Source organism: Apostichopus japonicus, chromosome 5 (assembly GCF_037975245.1).
Source record: "Apostichopus japonicus isolate 1M-3 chromosome 5, ASM3797524v1, whole genome shotgun sequence".
NCBI lineage: Eukaryota > Metazoa > Echinodermata > Holothuroidea > Aspidochirotida > Stichopodidae > Apostichopus > Apostichopus japonicus.
This window is the reverse complement of record NC_092565.1, coordinates 19,229,134-19,251,448: the sequence shown is the minus strand read 5'-3', so window position 1 is coordinate 19,251,448 and position 22,315 is coordinate 19,229,134. Positions and strand designations below refer to the sequence as shown.

The following is a 22,315-nucleotide window of genomic DNA, read 5'->3' as shown; positions in this document are numbered from 1 at the left end:
AAGTTAGATTGTTAGTTTGTGAATGTTTTTCGTTGTTGAATACATACTAAAACTTGAAATTCTGAATGTAGAGTTTATTATGTGAGCCGACTAGATCACGTCTACATGAACATGTCACGTCGCCTAACACAGTTTGAGATATTAGTTGAAAGAAGTAGAATATGTTTGAACTTTGTAACGGACTAGAGTCGTTGACTGCTGGTGTTATACCTGATTGTAAGATTAAGATAAACATGTTTGTTTATTAATGTATGTGGAGATTAATTAAATTAAAGGTAAATAAAACTACATACTGGTGGTCCCAATAGCTCATGTACCTACAAGATTCTTTGTTTGAACTTTGATTGTAGTTTTTTAGATTAGAGTATAAAGTTCTAATCAGAAGTCACCCAAAAATCAGTCTAAAAAGTTGTTGGATTCTGTTACAATCCCTTGAAGAAAGGAAAGGTCATATTTCTACTCACACCATTTCCATGAGGTCACTTCTGGAAAATCATTATGCAGGCCTTCACCACACCACACCCCACCCCATCCCACCCACTCCATCCCCTTTGCCCACCCCATCTTCCTTTTCCCATCCCCATTCTCCATTTAGGTATGAGAGAAATATTTGTTAAATGACAAGAACAAATATAATAATAATAATCAGGCAGTTATTTTTACGACATACACTTAGCGACCACGAATGAGGGAGAAGGCTGCAATGGCTTATGGATTATGGATTACAATTTTCACGTTAGGTGGCTTCCAATTCAACAATTTAATTCAACAGATGGGAAGAAACATAGATTGCTCTTGGATGGAACACCCACCATACTATGACCTGGCCGGGGATCGAACCTTGAACCTCCCGATTGCTGAGCCTCATTGCTTCAAATGCCACCGCCTTTATCCACTCGGCCACCGTCACCGGTATATGTATTAAATATAATATGATAAATATTAAAATGTGTTCATGTCACTTACCTAAGATTCCTCTCGATCTGATTTTGGTTACAGACAGAGACGATCTAGCAGAGAGAGGCAAAGTGGAAAAGTTTCAAGAAGTTATCTTAGAGGCTTTGGAACAGGAGCTTCGACAGACTCACGCTAACCATAGGATTCTCTTGCCTCGACTTCTGCACTTGTTAGTGGACCTCAGACAACTGGTGCTAGAGCACATACAACAAGTACAAAAGTTTATGCTCATGGACGATCCCCAATATCCAGGGCCGCCGCCTCTACTTAAAGAAATTTACGGCCTCTAGCCCAAGCCCCCACCCCGTCGGGGGTGTGGGGAGAGGAATCTGACGAAGGCTGCAAAAAGTGCATTTAATAGCTTTCAGTTGAATCTTTCGTCATTTTGGATCAAGATGAAGAAAATTCACATTCTGTGGAATTGCGACGGGGACAAAAGTGGTCAGTTTAGGCCGCCTACCGTGGCCTACCGGAGGAAAGAATGGAGAGATTTGTCTGATCGTCGTAAGAGATATGTACACCTCCATGGTTGTAACCCTGTATGATGTATGGGTAGCTGCGGTGGAAGGATTATCTGAGCACCTTGCTTGAATGGCACAACGATATGTATGTCCTTGTCCTTCGCAGTGGATATTTGTTACTGTGGTACATCTTTTTAACTATTTAAAAGTGGTAGTAAAATCCTCCATTTTGCTCATCACTACACAAGTGATTCTTATCCGATATAATACCTGCATTAATTTATTGGACAAAATCAGCAAACAAACTAAATGGCAAGCAGAATTACTATTTATGCTAGATGGACCAGGAATTGGTCACCTGTTAACAAAAGTTAGTCACCATTTTTCAGGCCTACTAATGGGATTTTTGTTGTTGTATTTTGCTGTTGTTGTTGTTGACATATTTATTTCCCTAATGTCTATTTTCTTCTTACTTTCTGAATAGAATTTGATAGACATCAACCTTGAAGAATGTGCTATTGAAAACAGAAAAAATGTTTGGTAATTTTAAAGCATAAGGTAACTTTGTGGCCAAGTTTTAAACAGTCTATCACATTATAGAAGCACCTGGGTAAATAATAAGGTCAGTTTAAGTGATGAAAAAGTTCACAAAAATTGTCCAGTTTATTTTCCATCTGTAAATCCAAGGTGTGAAAAGAGAAGTATTTAATTCCAGGCTCGTTAGCGTGTGTGATGTCTGGCTTCGTTAAGTGATGTTGATATATCTATAAAAATAATTCCAACAGAATTCGTCCATGCTCTTACATTACACCGGCAACCCTTTCTAAGACTTCTTTTACAGTTTGGAAGTATTTTTGACAGATAATTAATATTCTAAATTTACCAAAAGTGTACAGTGGTAATAATTAAGTATTTAAGTTATAAAGCAAACTTGTTAGCAATCATGAAGTCAATTATTCAAATATCACAAAAATAACACAGGTTTAAATTTGTGATTGTGATGTTTGAGGATTTTGGTCCTTTTAGCATGTGTTGACTGAATTAACGGCCTACCTGTTGCAATTGCATGTACACATTTACGTCTTTGATTTTAATCATTAATTAAAAATAAATTAATGGTCCGTCTTATGGCAAGGCTGTTCCATGGTTTTCTAAATGGTTGTTGGGGTAGGGGAAGAAGCTTTAGTAATTTTTTTTCCTTTTAATATTTCTGGATGGTGCTGGAGAAATTCAGTTCAAATTGTGGGAAATGTGGACCTTGTCTGTCACCATTCCACTGCAGTTGGGTAACCCTCTACTCTAATATTATCTTGATTTTTTTTCAGCTTAAGAAAAGTCTCTTGAGAATAAATAAACAACTCTTAGAGGACTATGTTTGGCTATGGCCTAGATTTGTTTGCAAAGATTCATAAAATCACAAAAAACTGTAAACTTTCTTTGGTAATTTGGGCAATATCATTTTGGCATGAGATTAATATCTCAGTGAGAAACTTTGCGATAACAGTTATGTCATTTTGGCATGGGAAAGGCAGCATGCTGTTAAAGTTCTATTCCATCAGGCAATTCATCTTTTTTTTGGTCACTTTTGTAACCTTTACCATGACCATATAAGATTAGCTTTTTGTAATATTGGCAAAATTATATAAATATGATTGTCTGTGATGCAAGAAAGAAGTATCCTATCATCTGGATTTTAAACATTTAATTATGTCAACTTGATTGATGTAAGAAATAAGCTAGGAATATATTTGAGTAAGGAGAAAAAATCATAGAACCAAGATACGTCCAAATGGTGAAGTTTTATTTTTGACTGCCAAAAGTGCTGTTGTGTCGTAGCATTTTCTGTCTGTGTAATTATGGCCTCCATACCTACAGTATGTCTTGTACGGGGATCATTACTTGTTACCCTTGAACTAAGTTGATGGTAATAGTTTATTATCTTAACTTGTGGCAACCTGAATTTTTAATGACCTTTTTCAGAGAGAAAGATTTTATCATAAATTTGATTTGAATTACCACACAGCCTCGTGACACCACAAAGCCTAACCAGTGTAGCCTAACCACAGGTGCCTCAAGTGAGAAAGATTGTTTACTTTGAGTGTGGAGTTAATACATGACCTAGGTTTAACAAACAGTTTCAGGAAATATGAGAAGTAGTAAAAGTAAAGTATGGATCTTATATGTGCACTTCATGGGGAAGTGATAAGCCTAACCACTAGCCTAGCTACAAAGCCTAACCACAACATTCTATAGATTTCTGAATTCATGGAAATGCACAAAAGGGTCACAAAAGGTTAACAAAATATTTGATAAGTTGGTGAGAAAATGTCTGGTTTGGATGTGTTTCAGTTATGCATTTCGAAATTATAGAGAGAGAGAGAAACTGTTAGCAAACTGCTTATCTACTACAAATATCATGTGTAGGTAAAATGTGTAAAAAGTAGAGGGCGTGATGTTTCAGTCCTAACAGTATCTTCTTCAAAGTCTTCATAAGCCTCTGAGGAAGATCCTGCTAGGATCATGACACCTTCTAATTTTTTTTTTTTTTTGGGGGGGGGAGCAATTTTCTAAAAGTTTCATAATATGTAGGTAAAACCATTTCCTAATCTCTAGGCAATTTCAACTTGTTGATTTTCATACCAATTTACCCCTCCCTTTGTATAATATGCATTTTTGTAAAATTTAAGTCATAGGAGGAGGCCATGGTGATCGGGATGGAGTTGGTGTGCTAGGATACAGGGAACAAGGGCTTGTTGAACACTTCCTTATACCATGATGCTATGTGTAATGGGATCATTGTCATTTATAGCAATATTGCAGCCTATTTCAATAAGCAGTCCTGGTTTATTTTTTCTGACGAAAAACTAAAATGAAGATCTGACAAAGATAGCACAATAGTTATCTGCTATGAAGGTTTCTATTTATATCACGTAGCAGGCATGATGTTGATATTACAGCTTGTTCTGCTGATGAGAGCCTTCCAACTAACAGTGCCATATTTTAAAACGTTTGGTTACAAATTCTTATAAATTTATTACACTGACATTTTGTAGATTCCTGTGATCGTAGTCGGAACGTTTACCAAGCCTATTAACGATGTTGTCCTATGTTAAAAACATTGGTAATACGTTATCACTATGTAATGACCAAATAGTGTGTAAAAAACAAGATGCCTGACAAAGTAAGTTGCCACAAAAGTGACCTTACTTGTTGCTTGAAGTTATCTTTAAGGTCAGTATTTTGGAATAAACGTTTTCAAAATGTTATGTGTTAGCTTGTCTGACAGTTTTAAGAATACACTCTCGGAACAGCCATTTGGCAAGGCAAGATGTCTTGTTCAGAACAAAGATATAGATGTAATGGAAACAAGGGATTTGATGTTTGTTTAAATAGCTGGTGAAATTTTGTGAAATAATGGCTACACATGTCAGCTTGAATCTCTCTGCTCAGAGTTGATAAAGCAGGTAAATCAGGTATTGGTCGGTTCTACTTGTCGTTATTAATCCACTCCATCACAGCTTGGAGTTTCTGAAGTAGTTGGTTCACCGTTGCTGCAAATAATTGTTACTGATTGAACCGATTTTGTATGTTCAGTCTTTTACTATTCAGGGCTTTTTACAAACTAGCATTTTTACCCTTTTGTTTTTATAACAATACTCAAGTTTGTGTAAGACAAAAAAAATTACTCCCTTTCAATAAAAACCAAAAATGAAAAAGAAAGGAAGGAAGAAAGTAAGAAGAGAAAGTGATAGATTTGAACACTGTGTGCTCCTTAATGTTATAACTCTTTTTATGTGTGTCAATATTGCCTGTTTGGTGGCGCTGTATGATATATGTTTTCTAACACTACTTGCAAAGACATATTTTAACGGTTTTTCTGTTATTTATAAAAATGTCATGATAAAAACATTTACCTCTGTGATACAAGTATTTTACCATGTTTATTTAAACGATTAGGTAGAAGAGTTTTTTCAGCCATTTCCTTGATAACACGCAAGACAAAAAAAAATATTTTTGATCAAAGTTCCAATACAGTTATGTGGTGAGAATGTTAGTATATCTCGGACACTATTTCCTTTTCCATGTGAAGGGCGTGGAGTTACCTGCTACCATGGTGGGGGGGGGGGGTGGGGGTAGTGAATGGATTGAAAGTAGGCAGAGGAGAGATATGCAGTAGATAGGTATGTGATTATACATACTAAGTATTGCAAACTCATGAATGTTAAAGACAAGTTTCAGTATTTGAGGGTTTGATTAGGTAATGTTATAAATCATAGCAGAATTTGACATATTATGTGCATATGTAGATGGTCACCTATGGTAAACAAAATACTCTTTCTTGAATTGGTTGCACCTTTTTTTAATTTTTTTTTTTTTTTACCAATGTTCAAGAAAATGCAGCAGTTTAGAAAATAAGCCCTCAAATAGTTAGCAAATTCTAGTCACTGGTTTTGGGAGATTGTGTCCAACATTCACACTTCATCAAATGGTGCTACCTTGATACCTCAAAGCTTTATGAGAAGGTGTGAAATCTCTGAAAGTAACCAGAGTTGTTGGGAGCCATGTCTGGCTTGTGGACCAGGCATCCTTTCTTGCTCTCTTCCCTGTTAGACACAGGGGCTGTCTTGTCTTCTTATAAACTCACTACACAGCTTAATATGTCTAAACTCTTATTATACGTATGGGTGTGGTTTGCCTGGTAGCTTGGTTGACCTCATCCATGGCTCATTCTTTCTGCCTTTAAGAATGGTTCTTAGTTTGTATTGGACGAAACTAAACCTTTTAACCAAAAATAAATTTTTACATATTTATCACATATGATAATAATAGAATTTCTTACTTTTAAGTTGCTAATCAAATATGCCCAAGTTCTCAATTTATTTTAGTGTTTGACTTGGTAATGTCGCAAAAGAGGTCCTTGACTTTGGAGCTATATAGTGAAATACTTGGATTATTTTAAACCACCGATGAACATTATTTTTATGAGGCCAGTCTGAAATTGTTAACCAAAGTCTTGAATGTTTCTCATAAGATCTCCCAAATATTCTTCTCTTAAAGATAGTTTTATAATTTATGTTTTATCAGAAATAAGTTTTGTTACACTTTACATTCAGATTCTATCTTTTAATTTTTTAATTACTATTTTAACAAAGAACAGGAGGTAATTTTATGTTTCTTAAATACAAGATTGTGTAAGCAAGCAGAGACATTTGATTCTATAGAAATTTTCATAATTAATATTATGATTTAAATTTTCATAAGTTTGCTGGAAGAATGGCAAAAGTTGGGTGACATCTCTCTAGGAGAGGCAAAAATTTCGGAACTTTTGTGAAAGAAATGGAAAAATTTATTGCGGTTTTTAAGGAAATTTATTTGGTCGTAATTGTCATCCGATTTGATTTCATAATAATGATGCATGTAAGTCTTCTTATTGTCAATTAAGGCAAATTATTTAGCATGCATATTGCAAACCTTTCAATTGAATTCTTTTATGTTTTAAGTGGGCACGTCGTGGTGAGATACCTTCTGAAATATCGAGATAGCAGTTCTGTTGTAGCTTTGAGTCGATGTTAGTTTATTTATAGGATATAACACTAAATCACAGAAACACCCTTATTGTCACTTTTAGCACATCGCTACAGAAAGTCTTTCCTTTTATGGTCGCTATGTTTCTTTAAGTACTTTATACTAACTAATTAAAATTTAAACGAATTAAAGTTATCCAAATTATCAATTTTCTTAACTTTTTTTAAAATTATTTTTTCTTTTTTTCTTGAAAAATGTTTTCTTGTTTAATATTCAAGAAATGTCAATGTGATTTTCATAATATTATTAAGTATTATAATGCAGAAACGAATTTTGATGCGGTGGAATGTTGCAAATCTATACAGAGTTAGATACATGGGATTCTGAGAAATCACCTCCATGCAAGTTCCCCCCACCCCCCCCCCCACACCCCCAAAAAAATATTTTACTCAGTTTATGAAAGATAATGAATGTCAGCCTGTGCTTTACAAATTAACTACATTTTGGAAGTCTTTGTCCCACTGTTAAATCTAATAACTTAAATATTATAAATAAAATAAATAGTGTTTGAGGAAGTAATTTTAAGAGGACTAAAAGTGACCATAAGTTCCTACTTTTGATGTTTGCACCATAAAACAAAGTCACTGAATTGAAAATGAATCATGACATTGTTTCGTGGTTCTGAAATGCTTGCAAGTTGTACCTGGTTGTGTATCAGCTCCTTTTGAACTATTTGACAATTGTTGGTCAAACTTGCTGGCCGTATCACGATCTAGCCTGAAAAATTAAGATATAAATGATGAAATAGTATTTGTACGACTACAGAATTCCTGATGGGAAAAGAATGAGGTTAAAAGGTGACAATTAGTTCATTTGTCACAGACTTATCTAGGGTCCCCCTAATGTTCCCCCAAAGGAATTCAAATGCCACCTTTGGAACATGGAAAAAAGTCAAGGCCTGAAACTGAAGAACCTAGGATTTGTTGTGATCATTCCCATCAACCAATGAATTGCTGTATTAAACTGCTGCCAAAATTAAAATCTTTCAAGTCATAACATAAACGGGGTGAGCGGTGACATTTGGAATTAGAGAAACCTGCTTGGATGGATGGTATGCACAGTCTTTAAGAAGTTAACTTGGCAGTTGCCAGATACCTAGTTTAATCTAAATTGAAGCATTTTTTTTAACATTCAGGTGGTGTAAATATACATATTTATTTTTGTTTTTGGGCTAATTTGAAGCAAGATTGCTGTCTCCATTGGTGCATTTTGTTTCCTTTATGATTATCAAAAGGTTCAAACTTTTGCTGCTGCTTTAATTTATGAAACAGCTTTGTCTGAAAGAAATTGATTTGTTTTCAGGTAAAGCAAAAACAACTTTCAAGTTAATGCCTTACATATATAAAGATTATACCAAAGAAATTTAGGAATGAACTTAACAAAGATCATTAAGTGTATGAGGTAGAAAATAGAGTCCTTAAAAGATTGTTTTCCCCTACTTTTTCATTTTTAGTAAGATGAAGCATTAATAATCAATGAGTACCAAGATGAAAATAAGTTTCTAATATTTTTAGCTATCCTTGGATATCTGTTTTGAGGCAGTGGACTATCTCTCTGGTTATGAAATAGATAATTCACAAAATTTCTTTGCCAATCTTTTGTTATCTTGTTTTTTTTTATATATATGATTACAAAAACTGTACAGTTGAAAGTTTACAATTCATTTATACAAATTATTAATTGCATAAAAAGTACAAGTGTATATAAAAAACTGGATAAGAGTGAAATATAGAGGATTTTTCTACATATTGTGTATTTTCTTTTCCTCAGTTATTTGTTTGTTGACATCATCATTTTTATGATGATTTTTGGACTTACATACATGACCCAAAGAAGGGGAATTCACAAAAGTATCTTCCTTTGAAAAGCTGAACACTCACACCCTTGAGAAAATGGAAGGAAAGATAGTATGATTGCTTAGAATATCAGAATAACATTTTCTCTCAACACTTTCTCCCTTTTGTTTTAAGGGGGTGGGGTGGGGAGGGAGGGAGTGGGGCTTGGCTGCATGGGGAAAGTTTAGCAATTTTTCCAGGTAATATTTTCTTTCACCTCCCTTTCACTTGGATGTGAGTGTTTCTACCATGGAGTGAATTTAATTTGAAACTTGGGCAATGGAAGCAACTTTTAAGATAACTTATGGAAATGTCTGTACAGGAAAGAACTCCCTTGTGAGGCTTGGTAGCTAACATGCTACATTGTTATAGGATAGGACGTTGAAGGACACTCTGATAATATTTGTTAGTTACTATGCCAGGGGTAGCATTCACCTAACTTACCTCCTACAAAGCTTGCAATGTCTCTTCTAGTTCATTTAACTCTCAAACACATGATATGATCAAAATTGTGATATAAACTCAACACACAAAACTTAAAAACAAAGAAAGGTTAATAAATAGCAGCAGAAATGCTGAAACTAAATTTATTTAAGTGATTAAAAGAATAATAATATTCTCCACTGAAACCTTATTCTGGATTATCTAGCAGTTTGTACTAACAGGACAAATTGCAATTATCCAAATATGTTACAGCAAGGATTAACCATACCTCTACAATCCAGATCAGATTATTCCAGATTATTCGGGTTTAGATAAATCCAAACTAATGTTCAGCATTACACAATAGCTCATGGACACACACAGTATAACATGCTGAAGCACTGTACAGTATTACACATAGTGAAATTCATACTAAGCACTGTACAGTATTACACACAGTGAAATACATTATATTATGTACCTTTCATTAAAGTAACAAACTGATCTGGCCCTGTGGAAAATAATTTCACTTGGTCCTCTTCTGGAAGTTCACATTGAAGTATATTATGAAAATGCGTTATTCATTATCCCATGTTTTCCTAGGCCTCTGCTGGTTCCTTAGACTGTGGCATCTATACCCCCCCTCCCCCACCCAACCCCAGTTGCAGTATTTTGCTAATGAGAGACTGTCAGGTCTGTTACATATGACCTATCTGTAATTGTGATTTATCTCAAACAACTTAATTCACATCTAAGGTCGTAACGAGTCAGGAATTAAAAAAAATCATTTACCTTACTTTTCTATTCCATGTTAGCTACAATACAGAGGGTCAGGGGTCACACACTTTTGAATATTCTACCTGTGAGAGTTGGTTTACTTAATTCTCCTTTGGTCTGTAAAACTATTTATGTATGACCTTATGCCTGACTTACTCCTGATTTATTTACAGATATAAAACCAGATGTCGATAGCTCAACGTATGTCCTTTTCCTGTTTAATTTCTGCTATCTCTTCGACAGTTCCAACATTCCGTGTGATTGCCATATTAATGATACTGTGTCCGATATTCCACTTCTTATACTACCACGGATCATTGTGTCAAACATTTTTCGTCGTTTTTGGCATTTGATTTTGAAATTCCAATCCTCCAAATGACCTCGCCTACGTACTCATCCAGATCAGTTTTCCCGATTTGAATCCAAGTCTCGTTTGCAGAGATGCTAAAGGAATTGAGCCATGGGATCGTCTGATCTTTTCCTCTTCATTCTGAAAGCTTCCATCTCTTCCTCCGTTGGTTCCTTGAAGCTACTGATGCTGGCTAGGCTGTTGTACGGACGTTTCCTCTCGTCAATCTTCAACAGACGCTCTGCCTCTCGTTCCTGCTGGGCTTGCTCTTTGATTGCCTGAAATTTTTATGAAATTTTGTGGCGTAAAACCTGATGCAAGGAAATTAGAATATTTCCAAGGGGCAAGGGCTTGGGGTGGCTGGCTAGGAAATGGGTTTCAAATCAAGCATGACATGTATATGATATGTATAAATCAGCACAAAAAAATCACAGGAAAAGACAATGAAATAAACAATGCATGTAAACCATGAAAAAACCATAAGCAATATAAAACATATAAAACAATATTTGGATGATCCATGTGGAAAAGTGTCTGCTCTCCAAATAATGAGCATAACAGAAGAGATGTTTTCATGACTCGGATAAAACTGATTTCAAACATCTTTTAGAATTTCATAATATTTGAAATTTATTGCTTGCTTTTGTAAAGACTCATCAAGCATTCTGATCATGGGGGGAATGGCATGAAAGGGTGGGGGGTAGGCATGAAAGGGAGGGGTAGGCATGAGGGGAGGGTAGGCATGAGAGCAGGGGTAAGCATGAGGGGAGGGGTAGGCATAAATGGGAGGGGTAGGCATGAAAGGGAGGGGTAGGCATGGGAAAGTGGACAAAGTAAAGTCACAGGGGTGAATGAGAGAAGAAAGTGCACCATTTTTTCCACTTTTACCTTTTGAATTTTTTCTTGCCGTATCTTCTCCTCATCTTCACTCTCGCTGCTGCTGCTGCTTGATGAGGACGATTCAACTTTCTTTGACTTTTTCTTGTTTTTCTTATTCTTCTTCTTGTTTTTCTTCTCCTTCTTCTTTAAGCTCTCTGATTGTAACTTCTCTTTATGTTGCTACAATTCAGCATCAGTGACAGAAAATGATGAAAATGTTATCAATTCCACAGTTTTTTCCAAAAAGCTGCCTGATATGCCCATCGTAACTGTATAAACTGAAGAGAACTGGGTGGGCTTGTGACAAAGTTTGAGATAAACAATTCCTAAATACCATTAACAGCTGGTTAAATTTTATTGATCATATTATACAAATCTTCCCATTTGGATACATTCACATTATAATCAACTAACTTTTTTGAACGTACAAAGTTTTGCATTTCTTCAGAAATGGTTCATTCATTAATTCTTCTTCTTCATTATTATTATTATTTATTATTATTAATGTTAAGTTAATGATGAGATACATGACTCACATTCTGTTTCTGTTATGCATGACTAATGTTATGTAGTGTACAAGAGTGCACATATTGTATTCGAGAGGTGAGTTTGAGATATACGATAACAGCAAAGACCTACTTGATGTTATTGCTGTCCTTCTTAATCTCCACCCAATTGAACAACTCTTGTGAAAACTAACATAACTAACTGATATGTACTTGGATGGCGGGAGATGCTATATCGCCTAGCAACAAGTTCTTAGTTGTTAAAGAGTATGTTACCTCCATCAATGACTTGACTGGTTCTTCCTCTTCCTCCTCCTCCAGCCCCGGGGCCATCAGTGCCAGAGGAGCTGATGACTCCCGGGCACTCCGACCCGCCTCTCCGACGCAGTAACTCATCTTAACCATGGAGTGACAACAGCAGTACCCCCATGAACCATTTTTCCAGAAGGAACCCCAGATACTCTACGATAGAAATAAACCATAAAAGGTTACAGGGAGACACAAATACACCACGGAATGAACCATCTTTCCAGAAGGAATCCCAGACGCTCTACGTCAGAAATAACCAATGAAAAAGCTCGAGAGATATGTCAGGGGTTTTTCTTTCACATACTGTAACCACGAACATTACGATTCGATCAATATGTCATGTTATCTGTTACAGTTCACTCTACAATACACAACATAAAATGTTCATGTTTATCTGTAATCATTGGATATGGAATAATAACAGTGGGCTACAAGTGGTCAGATCAATGATTAATGGGGACCCTTATAGCACAATAGAAGAGTCTGTCCCTCGAAGCAGGTTCCCCCCATTCTTAAGAGCTGTAACCTCCTCCCTCCCCCCCCCCCCCCCCCGCCACATCGACCCCGATTGATAAGCACTGAGTAATATACTTTAGTATCGACTGATAGACTAAATGCTGAATAATGTTTCATAAATGTTACCGTGTGATTATTGATGTAAACATCTTCTTCGTATCTTGATTTGGCCTTGGCTTTCTCCAGGCCCTTGATTAAAGTACCGTGCTTAGAGTACTCTACGTAATCCTCCTGTATGCGAGAGACAGAGAGAAGAAGATTTAAGAGATTTAGAGAGTTAAGAGAAGATTAAGAGAAGATTAAGAGAAGATTAAGAGAATTAAGAGATTTAGAGAGTCTACTAATTCTATAAATAGAAGATATGGAAACAACAACAAGAAATAGGCTAAGATGATTCATGTAAAATAGAAAAGGGAAAATATATAAATATACCATGTTTCATATGTATTTGGAGCATTAGTTTTACAAGGAAGAGGAAGGAGAGGTCAGAGAGATGGGTGTAGTGTGAATGCTTCTCAAGTTAGCAAGGTGGATGGAAAAGTGCATAAGAAGAGCATAGATATGTGACAGACAAATGTAATAAATCAAATCATTTCTTTATCACATGATTTCCTTAAAACAGTTAAAACTATAAAAAAAATAATCACAATAATACTGATAATGATGATAATAATGATGATAATAATAATAATCATAATAATAATAATAATACTAATAATAATAATAATTATAATCATATTGCTAAAATAAAATCAGTATGATATGTGAAAACTTGCATAAATTAGTAGTAGGAAATCAGTAACACAAAAACTTCCAACTCTGACATATGTAATAGTATACACTATATATATATGTAAGATCAAATGAGGATTCAACATCACAATTTTAGAACCTATAAAAGTAATGACATATTAACATATAGTACATATGAAATATAGATTAATAAATCAAATCAAAAGTAAATTGAAGTCAGATATGTAAATGAGGGAATGTTCTTAAGCGCATTAATGGAATAAAACAATTGTTTTAGACTCACCGTTTGTGCCAGTAGAAGTTCTCTTGGAGGGGCGTCCAAATGCTCTGCTCCACCATACTGGAGAGGAGAATAAATGAGTTGAAAGTTAAATAAAGTAATGCTTCGAATAGGACCTTTCAGTTCATATGAAGTTGAAGGTTTACAGTCTTGTTTGAGGCCAAGGCCCCCTCACACGGCTTTACAACACTAACCCCTGGTCACTAAAGTGTGCGCAAATTCAAACAATCCCTCCTGGGGCACTACAGGTGTATCACATCTACATGTCCACTGGGGCAGCCACAAACCGGCGCAGGCAACTATATTTACAAGTTACCTAGCAAGTCCCCAGTTATACACCTGGGTGAAGAGAGGCAATGGAGATAAAGTGCCTTGCCTGATGACACAAAGTAATGATCTGGTAAGGACTCAAAACTGCAAGCCTTAGATCTTAAGTCCACTGCCTTAACCACTTGACTACATCGCTCTCACCCTTACCTATATGATTGTTTGTAGACAAGAATTTTCCAAGTCATCTTCAAACAACAAAGGATAAAACATATTTGATGGGTTTCATAAAGGAAACCCTCAGAAGGCTGGATGAATTGCCCTCCATGTATTCATGTCAGTTCTTCGGTCAGGACACATTTGGAATATAGGACCAGATAATATAATCCCCTAACTAAAATAGGTCCTACGATAATAATTTGTTGAAAAAAACAAGGATAGATCACCAAAATATAACTGCTGCCTTCCTTGAAAGATCTAAACAACTTTACCAAAACACATTACAACAGTCAAATCACTTACACAAGTTAGAGAAATATCAACATTACTGTTGATCCCATACAAGTCTAAACCGAACTTTTAACGACAGCCAACCTTTCTTCTTCAACTTGTGTATTCTGCCTGATGGAGAATTGATTAGTTGTGTTGAAATGCAGTTCTTTGCAATGAAAGTGGATTTGGGAATCTTGTCAATTCACATGTCTCAAAACTAGAGATAATTTCAAACGTTTTTACTTCGTCGTATTCATTTAATGTTCGAAGCTACTTTTGTGTTTTGCTACCTGAAGATTTTAACATGCTATAGTCCCATTTCGATGCAGACCACTAACTATGATTTAAAAGTTTACCTTGTCTAAAATGGATGATTTTTGCTTCTCCTTGAAGTCTTCTTTCTTTGTGGTGAATTGCGTCTGCAACAACTCTAGTTTCGTTGGATCAGCCTGAAGATGGACATCTGTACCTTTCCTCTCCGCATCCCAAGCAAACACTGTAAAAAACAAAGGAAATGGATAAAGATTTCAAACTTACTAGTACTAAAATTATATATAATTATATATAAAAAAGCCAAATTTCTCATGAAGATCCCTTCCCTTGCGGCTTGCTGGGTCGTATCGAATGAAACTGGGGCGTGATCCCTGGTAACACAGGAAGCAAGGTACTGTGGCTTCTGAATGGCACTCCCCAGCAAAGAAATGGCTTTTATATAGGGATCGCTACCATCTAAGGGCTGGATAGCTCATTTGTTAGACCCCTGGGCTTGTAACCCAGAGGTCACTGGAAGTTGGTATCCTGTTCTAGCCATTATATTTCTTTTCCTTTACCAAAGTACTAAAATCTAGTAGAATAAATAAATTTTACTCATTTGAGGAGCGGAAGACACTGCAAATAATGATCATCAAAAATGTTTCGAAGAATCGCTCTTGTGTCTATAAAGACAGTGAAAATTGCTCTTCAGGCTAGTCAATAAACATTTTTTTGTAATTTGTAGTAAAGTCTTCAACTTTTCAAACGATTTATCAAGATTTCAAACAGTGAAGATGGATTGGCAGTAACATCCTATCCTTAATGGATAATATGCACGTGCTCAAATTTTCTTTCTTGAAATATCTTGTCACATATTGCATGTCCAAAAGGTTCCCGAATATGATGTCCATAGCAAAATGGTGATATTTTGCTAATGTGCACATACATGAATATCTTCTGCTGTAAACACATGGACATGATCAACATTGCAAATGTCTGGTTAAAGGGATATTAAAACCTGTGCTGGTTATGCTCCGTACTACTTAGTGTAATTTTAGCTCGTTCACAAATCATAGTCTGTATTATACCTCGGGTAATGTTCCTTCATGATTCCACTTATCTAAATCTTACTACTGCCATCCGTAACTTTCCAAGGTTATATAAACATTAATAATTAAAAAAATACCTCAGTGAGCTGGAGAAGTACCTTTGTAGAATCACAGACTGCTGCAGAATGTTCTACCTATCCAAATCAAATTTAAATTTCTTTCAGCAGACGATATCTCAGCAACTGAAAAACCTTTGCAGCTGTAGATCTTTGAAGTTGAAAGTGATATATCAGTATTCTTTTTAACAATCTTGTATAGATATATCTTAAAGCCTTACTTTGTGCAGAAGCCATCCTAAGGGTGTCACCAGAAGATCGCACAAAGTTTTCTCCTGCAAATTCCAGACTGTGTAAAAATTAAGAACAAGAAATGAAAAACCTCAATACCATCACTTGAAACCATGATCATACATCTTGAACATGTGACAATATCAATATACATATATTTTATACAATATTTAACCACTGAAAAATGCCAGGCATTACCTAACTGTTGTGCAATATGTTCTAGTAAGCGCCATAAGCCTTCCTTAACTTATTTTGTAACTTCATTAATTGTTTTTTTGTTGTGTTCTGTTTCCTTTTCTTGTTGTTTCACTTGATCCTTTTTATAATAGGGAGTGGCACACTGTCCAGTCTTGTTAAGCCTGAAGGGATCCTAGAAAACTTCCTTCAACAACTACGTAATACCACTTTTTAAATTGATGTTTATATGTAATATTGCTGTGGAAAAATCATTGAAATAAAAATGAACCAAAATTCATTTTAACTACCCGAAGAAAGAAAATGTCAAACAGTCAAAATGATGTATTACTTTTAGGAGAAAATATAGTCTTAATTTTCCAATATTTACTTCGCTTCTTGTTACTTTGGATCTTTCACAATTATTACTCTAAAAGTAGTACTGTTAGTATAGCCCCCCCCCCCCACAAAGACTTAAAATATCACTGAACTAGAAGTACCCATGTAATTCTCATATCCTGAGGATACTACAATCATCGGACTAAAAAAAGACTTTAAAAGCTTTCAGAGGCGATTAAATTCAACTTACTGTTCTTCCGGTTTTCCTAAATCTACGTAAGGATTCTTCCTCATGGACCTGGTTTTGGGATCATAGTATGCAGAGTTTGGGTCCAGGTTACGCAGATACTGTTGAATAGACAAATGCATTATATGGTTAAATTTTCTGAATTTTTGTCATCTCTACAACAAATCTAATAATATTGTTTACAACAATAATTTCTAAAACAGAAGGTATAATTTCCATAACATCATCATTATCATAACTAGTGGCCATCTGGGCAACTGATGGATATGTGATGAGATAATCAATTAAAGGCCCCAGTCAGGAAAACCTGATTCAGATTTAGACCTTGTGTAATAACCAGCAAGAGTGAAAGACCAACTATCAGTGACCATTTTGTGTTCATTCTAGCATATCACAGGCTCAAAACCTAATTCATTGTTAATCTCAAACAGCTCTCTAGATATTTCTCACCTTCGCTGTATCTTCTCTGATTCTGAGATTTCGAACTGTAATCCGTCTGTCAGATAAAGAGAAAGAAAAGAAATTGATTAAAGATTATTGCATTAACATGTAAAACGAGAGCGAATTTTTTGTCTGATTGGATCCCTGCACTTTATGTCACAATATGTATTCAAATCCACATGCAAGACTAAAATCTTCCAGTTTATCGTTACGAACAGAAAAAGTTTCGGCCGGACGATCGGAAGAACTTATTGACAGAGAATCCTCTATTTCAGATTGGTCAAGAGATTATTGAGTTACTCAATGTAAAGTTTTTAAGTTGGCGTTTAACAGAGACCATGATGATATATGTAATAAATATGAATTTTTCAATGACTGCTTCATATACACTTATTGAAGACTTTTCTTGAAATCACTGATGTTGAAGTTTCCCTGACTTTTCCAGGGGAGTTTTGTGGTACGAGGAATCAAGTAATGATGAAAACAGACAAAATGGCAAGAGAAAAAAGATGAGTTCTAGATCTACCTTTTGCTGTCAAAGTTTGTCCCCGGCATGTCAAAGTTGTCTGCGTATTTATCTTCATCTTCCTCATCCTCGCTACCAGCATCCTGAAGAAGCAAAAATAAACAACGTTGTCCAGACCGAAAAGCTTTTTAAATATTCATACAAGGGGATTCTAAATGTTTCATCTAGTCCAACGTATTTTAATTAATAATAATGACTCCATATGATGGGGAAAGTGTAACCACTCATTTACAACTCTAGTTTTATCGATGCAAAACTTCACGCAAGCTGCAACATTCATTTGTAATTCATTCATTGTCATTTAGCCTTTGAAGAAGATCCTGCTAGGATCGAAACGTCAGGCCAACTTACTTTTACACATTCTCCTACACAGGCTCTCTAGTGGATAAGCAGTTTGCTAACAGTTTTATCTTATGTTGACATTCATTTTAAGTTAGTGTAGAGAAGGTGCCAAAAACAGGTCTTTTGCTTGGTGATTTATCTTTTTCATCCAAATGTTGTATGCTTTCAAGTTCTTTCCCTAATAATGTCAGATTCGCAAACTCAATAGGCTCTTACGAAGAAAGATTAACGGCTCATATGGAATATGAAATTTTTAGTGTCATATTTTCTTTGGGGTCTGTATTTTATACCCCGCCTTGAACAGATAACGGTGCTACTTAAAATGTCATTATTGTTGTTGCTTCTATTGTTACTTTGATTACGATGATGACCATCGTCATCGCCATTACCATGAGCATTATTATCATAATCATCATCATCATTATTATGATCAACCTCATTGTTGTCATCGTTATTATTATTATGAATGTTGTAACTTAAGCAGGTGTTGGGTCATGCAAAGCTTGTCCTAACTTCATACTATTCACTATGTCCAAGCTCAGGGATCTGTGGCTCTCACTTCCCAATATGTCTACGTACCTGATGTTGCTGTTCTTTTGCTTCTCCCGAAAGCATATCGTCATATAGTTTCTTGACTTTCAAATGTTTCTTGGCCTGGAAGGCAAAAAAAAAGACAAATGAGTAATGAAATTCTGAAAACAATAAAAATAAGATTATCCATCACCAAGGTAACCCTAATTATTCATCGGAAGAAGTATTGCATCGACATGAGGTAATTGTCTGTAAGATCTGCCATATTTTTATAGTAACAACATTCTAAAAATTACTAAAAAAGTATAACTGAACGTCTCCATGTCTGGGATAAATCACAAGGTTTCATGCAATTGACCACTTGAAAATAAAAACTTTTAATTAAAGGCATGCTTGACCATGCACATTGAATCATTGAACACCTGAATGCTTGACCATGCAAATTGAATCAATTATTCTTGAAAGTAACACGATGACATACCTCTTCGACTTTGGCAAATTCCTGTATGACTCTTTCGTGTTCCTGAGGGTCGTAGCCGTTCCATCTGTCTCTTTTACCGTCGTAATCCAGGTGCAAGTTTGGCTGAAGGTGTTCGTCTGGTGCAATCTGGTCTCCTGTAAACCGTGCCCCGACTTTTCTTGGCCTCTGATGAATAGTACCGCAGCAGTTTTGATTATTTTATACAATTTTTTACTTTTTTTTCAGGTGACATGGTTTCCAGCTTCATAAATGAGTATATGAATTTTGCAACATAAAACCATTGATTGAACCTATTGGGTCATCACATTTCAACCAATTGGTAGTGAATTAGTAAGATAGCATCCCTTGTGTAAATCATGTTACAACCTCCTAACCCACACTCCCCTCCAAGAAACAAAGAAAATTTTATTTTTGACATTCATATGTACAGTACCTGGGCTATTATCTGACACATTAAATTTGATCTACAAGTTATAAGTTATAATGATCACTTTCTTCGAGAGATAAACAGCTGTTCAGCCTTACCTCCACGCAATCCTTCTTCTTGTGTGTCATGGATCCGCAGTTTGCACAAGCGCCTTTTCGAAATTTTGTCGATATCACCTGATAACAATTTAAACAGAAACATTTCAATCTACTGATACCTTCATCAAAATTTCAATGGTTTACAAATGATCACAAATTGTAACATAGTTGGAAGAACAGAATAATGTGAAGAAGAAGAAGGTTATGTGCCCCTACGGGAGCAGAAACCAAAAGATAAGGAGTTGACTAACTGCAGTCCAAGTGATTAAAACTGAACTTAAATTTGTTAGCTATATGCTTTAGGATGCTGCTATTTACAGGCAGTTGTTTTTTAAAAAGAATAAATAAAAAGGGGAATGCTTACCTCTGAAACGCCTTTTTTATACCAATCTCCAAGTTTGTTAAAATGTTCAATGCTCTCTTCCGGTTGCCGCTGATGTCTGAGTGTAGGATGGTCGATACCGACATACCATGGAACTGTAGCAATGTACTGAGGGATGTGAGGATTGATGTCCCTGAAATGAAACAAATGTTAATACCATATAAAGATTGTATCAAAAATGTGAGAATTTGAGAGAACTTGATAAAAGAGTTTAGTGCTCAAGCATGGCTTGTATATATCCCTTCCATACAGAAAGTGTCCACGCTGAGCAGAAACCCCCATAGGAGACAGTAGGACAAATATGTAGGAATGAAAATGTAGAGACAGTGAGACAGAAAGTGAGAAGATAAACACAGTATTACACAGTGTTACGAAGGTAAACACAGTATTACGAAAGTAGGACGGAAACAGACACGAAACAGACACATACTACAATATTCTTGCTCATGCAGGATACACAAATACATGTGTGAATCCAAAAGAAAAAGTCAACACATAGTTCATGAATGTTACATGGTGCTCAGTTGGCACATATGATGTAACAAATTACAAAAGTTCCTATATCCCTACTAACAGTTGACTTTCATAATCAGATATATCGGACAGGTGTTACACATACAGCAATTTACAGTCTTTTGAAATTATGGCATACAAAGTAACAAATTTGCAAAAGTAGGAAAAAGTCATCATTTTGATGGAAAACTAAAGAACACATAGCATGGCCAAGTACTATAGCACGTAACTCTGTTGGTGTTATGCAGCTACTGTAATAACAAGTTGGATAATAACTACCTTCCGATCTGCTTAGACTAGCTTCTTTTATTTCTGGTAGTCACAACTCAAACATGTAGTTTAACAATGTCAACACTTATGTAACCATAACAGATGCTACTTGTCCACAAACTGTTTGTCAATTCTCCCCGCCCCCACCCCACCCACCCCCCCCAAAAAAAAGAGAAAACAAAAGGACTGATATTGAAGAAACAGTGTCAGACACTTCACCTGAAGTACGTTATCTTAGTACCATCCATTTATCTTTTAAAATCTGTAAATTATATAACTAAGCCTTCATAGGTCACAGTTTTCCTTATTTGACAAAATTACCAAAATAAAACAGGCCAGTTAATCACATCATTCAGAAGTTTCACTCTGTTCAGTTTCTTTTAATTGATAAACCAAACTCACTTTCCTTCTTCATCAGTCAGGGCTGGGGCTGTTCCAGCCTTTCTCGCTTCCTCTAATTCTTTAGCTTTCCTCCAATCTTCTCTCCTGGATTCATTGCTACCGATTGGAGGATTCTGGGATTTTGCTGCCCTAGATGGCAGGATAGATGACATCCCTGCCATGTTCTCCTGTCTGCAAACCAAGCATAACAGTATTGCATCTAGGTTAGGCAACACATAGAATGAAGTATGGACTTAGTTTAGTTTAGTACAAAAAAAATGATCAGGAGGGACACTCAAGTCCCCATCAAGGACCCTATAGGAGAGAGAAAAAAACTGAAGACACAAACACTCAGACCCGATTTCAATGCTTAAAGTGCTTGTCCAAAGCATTCCTAAACCCATTCACACTCTTTGCAAACCGTTTCACTCATTCACAGCCATATTAGGAAAAATGTTATGCCGAATATTAATCCAACTTTGTGACTTTTGGAGTTTAAAACAATGACCTCTGGTACAACTACTATTAGCAAACATGAACTTAAGCGCATATTAGGATACAACGTAATCATAGGAACAAAAACCTTCAATTAGACTAAATTTTAATGAAGATACTGAAAGTCAAGAATGCTTTTGACATTTTCTATATCTTTCCTTGGCTGGCCCGGTGAAACAGAACTATTACTTTAGACCTAGACTATTTCGATTCGGCTACATTGGCTATAGATTGGTTCCACCAAGGTGAAGGGTAGTTGTGCAAAATCCTTGATCTGGTCGAACTTTGCCTTGGCTCAAGTCAAGAAGTGTACTACTACAACGACTAGTACTACTAGGCTAACTACCTATAGTAATCCTGTAGCCTAGACTAGTTAGGCCTACACTGAGTGAAGTACACTAAGTTGTATATGGCCCACACTTAATGGCTTACTGAAAGTGTTATAAGGCTCTTTCCACTCACCTACTGCGTACTTACGTAAGCTAATTAAGTCAAGAAATGGCAAAAAGCAAAATTCTCAAAAAGCTGAATCTAACTCCCACAGGTTACAAATCCAACGTTTATTCGGTTGTCACATCGAGTGGCAATGTACGTTGATAGTGTGTACAGCAATGTGTACCATGCAAGCCT

The 22,315-nt window shown here is 35.8% G+C and overlaps 2 protein-coding genes across 5 annotated transcripts in view; one reads left to right on the top strand and one right to left on the bottom strand.

Annotated features, from left to right (window-relative positions):
• Positions 1-8,750, top strand: part of LOC139967949 (peroxisome proliferator-activated receptor alpha-like) — a 64,288-nt gene extending 55,538 nt beyond the window's left edge. For all 4 annotated transcript variants that reach the window (XM_071972185.1, XM_071972183.1, XM_071972186.1 and 1 more), the window contains one exon: positions 1,000-8,750. In XM_071972185.1, coding sequence (XP_071828286.1) covers positions 1,000-1,247 — 248 coding nt within the window. In that variant the 3' untranslated portion in view covers positions 1,248-8,750. The remainder of the gene's footprint in view (positions 1-999) is intronic.
• Positions 8,734-22,300, bottom strand: LOC139967948 (pre-mRNA-splicing factor SLU7-like). Its single transcript, XM_071972181.1, has 16 exons — positions 22,148-22,300; positions 21,212-21,382; positions 20,009-20,159; positions 19,645-19,722; positions 19,120-19,284; positions 18,687-18,761; positions 17,766-17,848; positions 17,249-17,294; positions 16,802-16,899; positions 16,029-16,096; positions 14,747-14,886; positions 13,635-13,691; positions 12,725-12,829; positions 12,050-12,235; positions 11,277-11,447; positions 8,734-10,666 (listed from the first exon to the last, which is right to left on the bottom strand). The coding sequence occupies exons 2-16, from the start codon at positions 21,370-21,372 to the stop codon at positions 10,484-10,486; spliced, it is 1,767 nt and encodes a 588-aa protein (XP_071828282.1). The 5' UTR covers positions 21,373-21,382; positions 22,148-22,300; the 3' UTR covers positions 8,734-10,483.
• Between the last annotated feature and the right edge of the window lie 15 nt (positions 22,301-22,315).

What these genes read in the sequence shown, in the direction of transcription:
- LOC139967948 (XM_071972181.1), bottom strand. Translation starts at nt 21,372, where the DNA reads ATGGCAGGGATGTCATCTATCCTGCCATCTAGGGCAGCAAAATCCCAG. An exon ending in TAGGATGGCTTCTGCACAAA is followed by an intron (nt 14,887 to 16,028) that starts GTAAGGCTTTAA and finishes TGTTTTTTACAG; the next exon opens with TGTTTGCTTGGGATGCGGAG. An exon ending in AATCATCCATTTTAGACAAG is followed by an intron (nt 13,692 to 14,746) that starts GTAAACTTTTAA and finishes TCTCCTCTCCAG; the next exon opens with TATGGTGGAGCAGAGCATTT.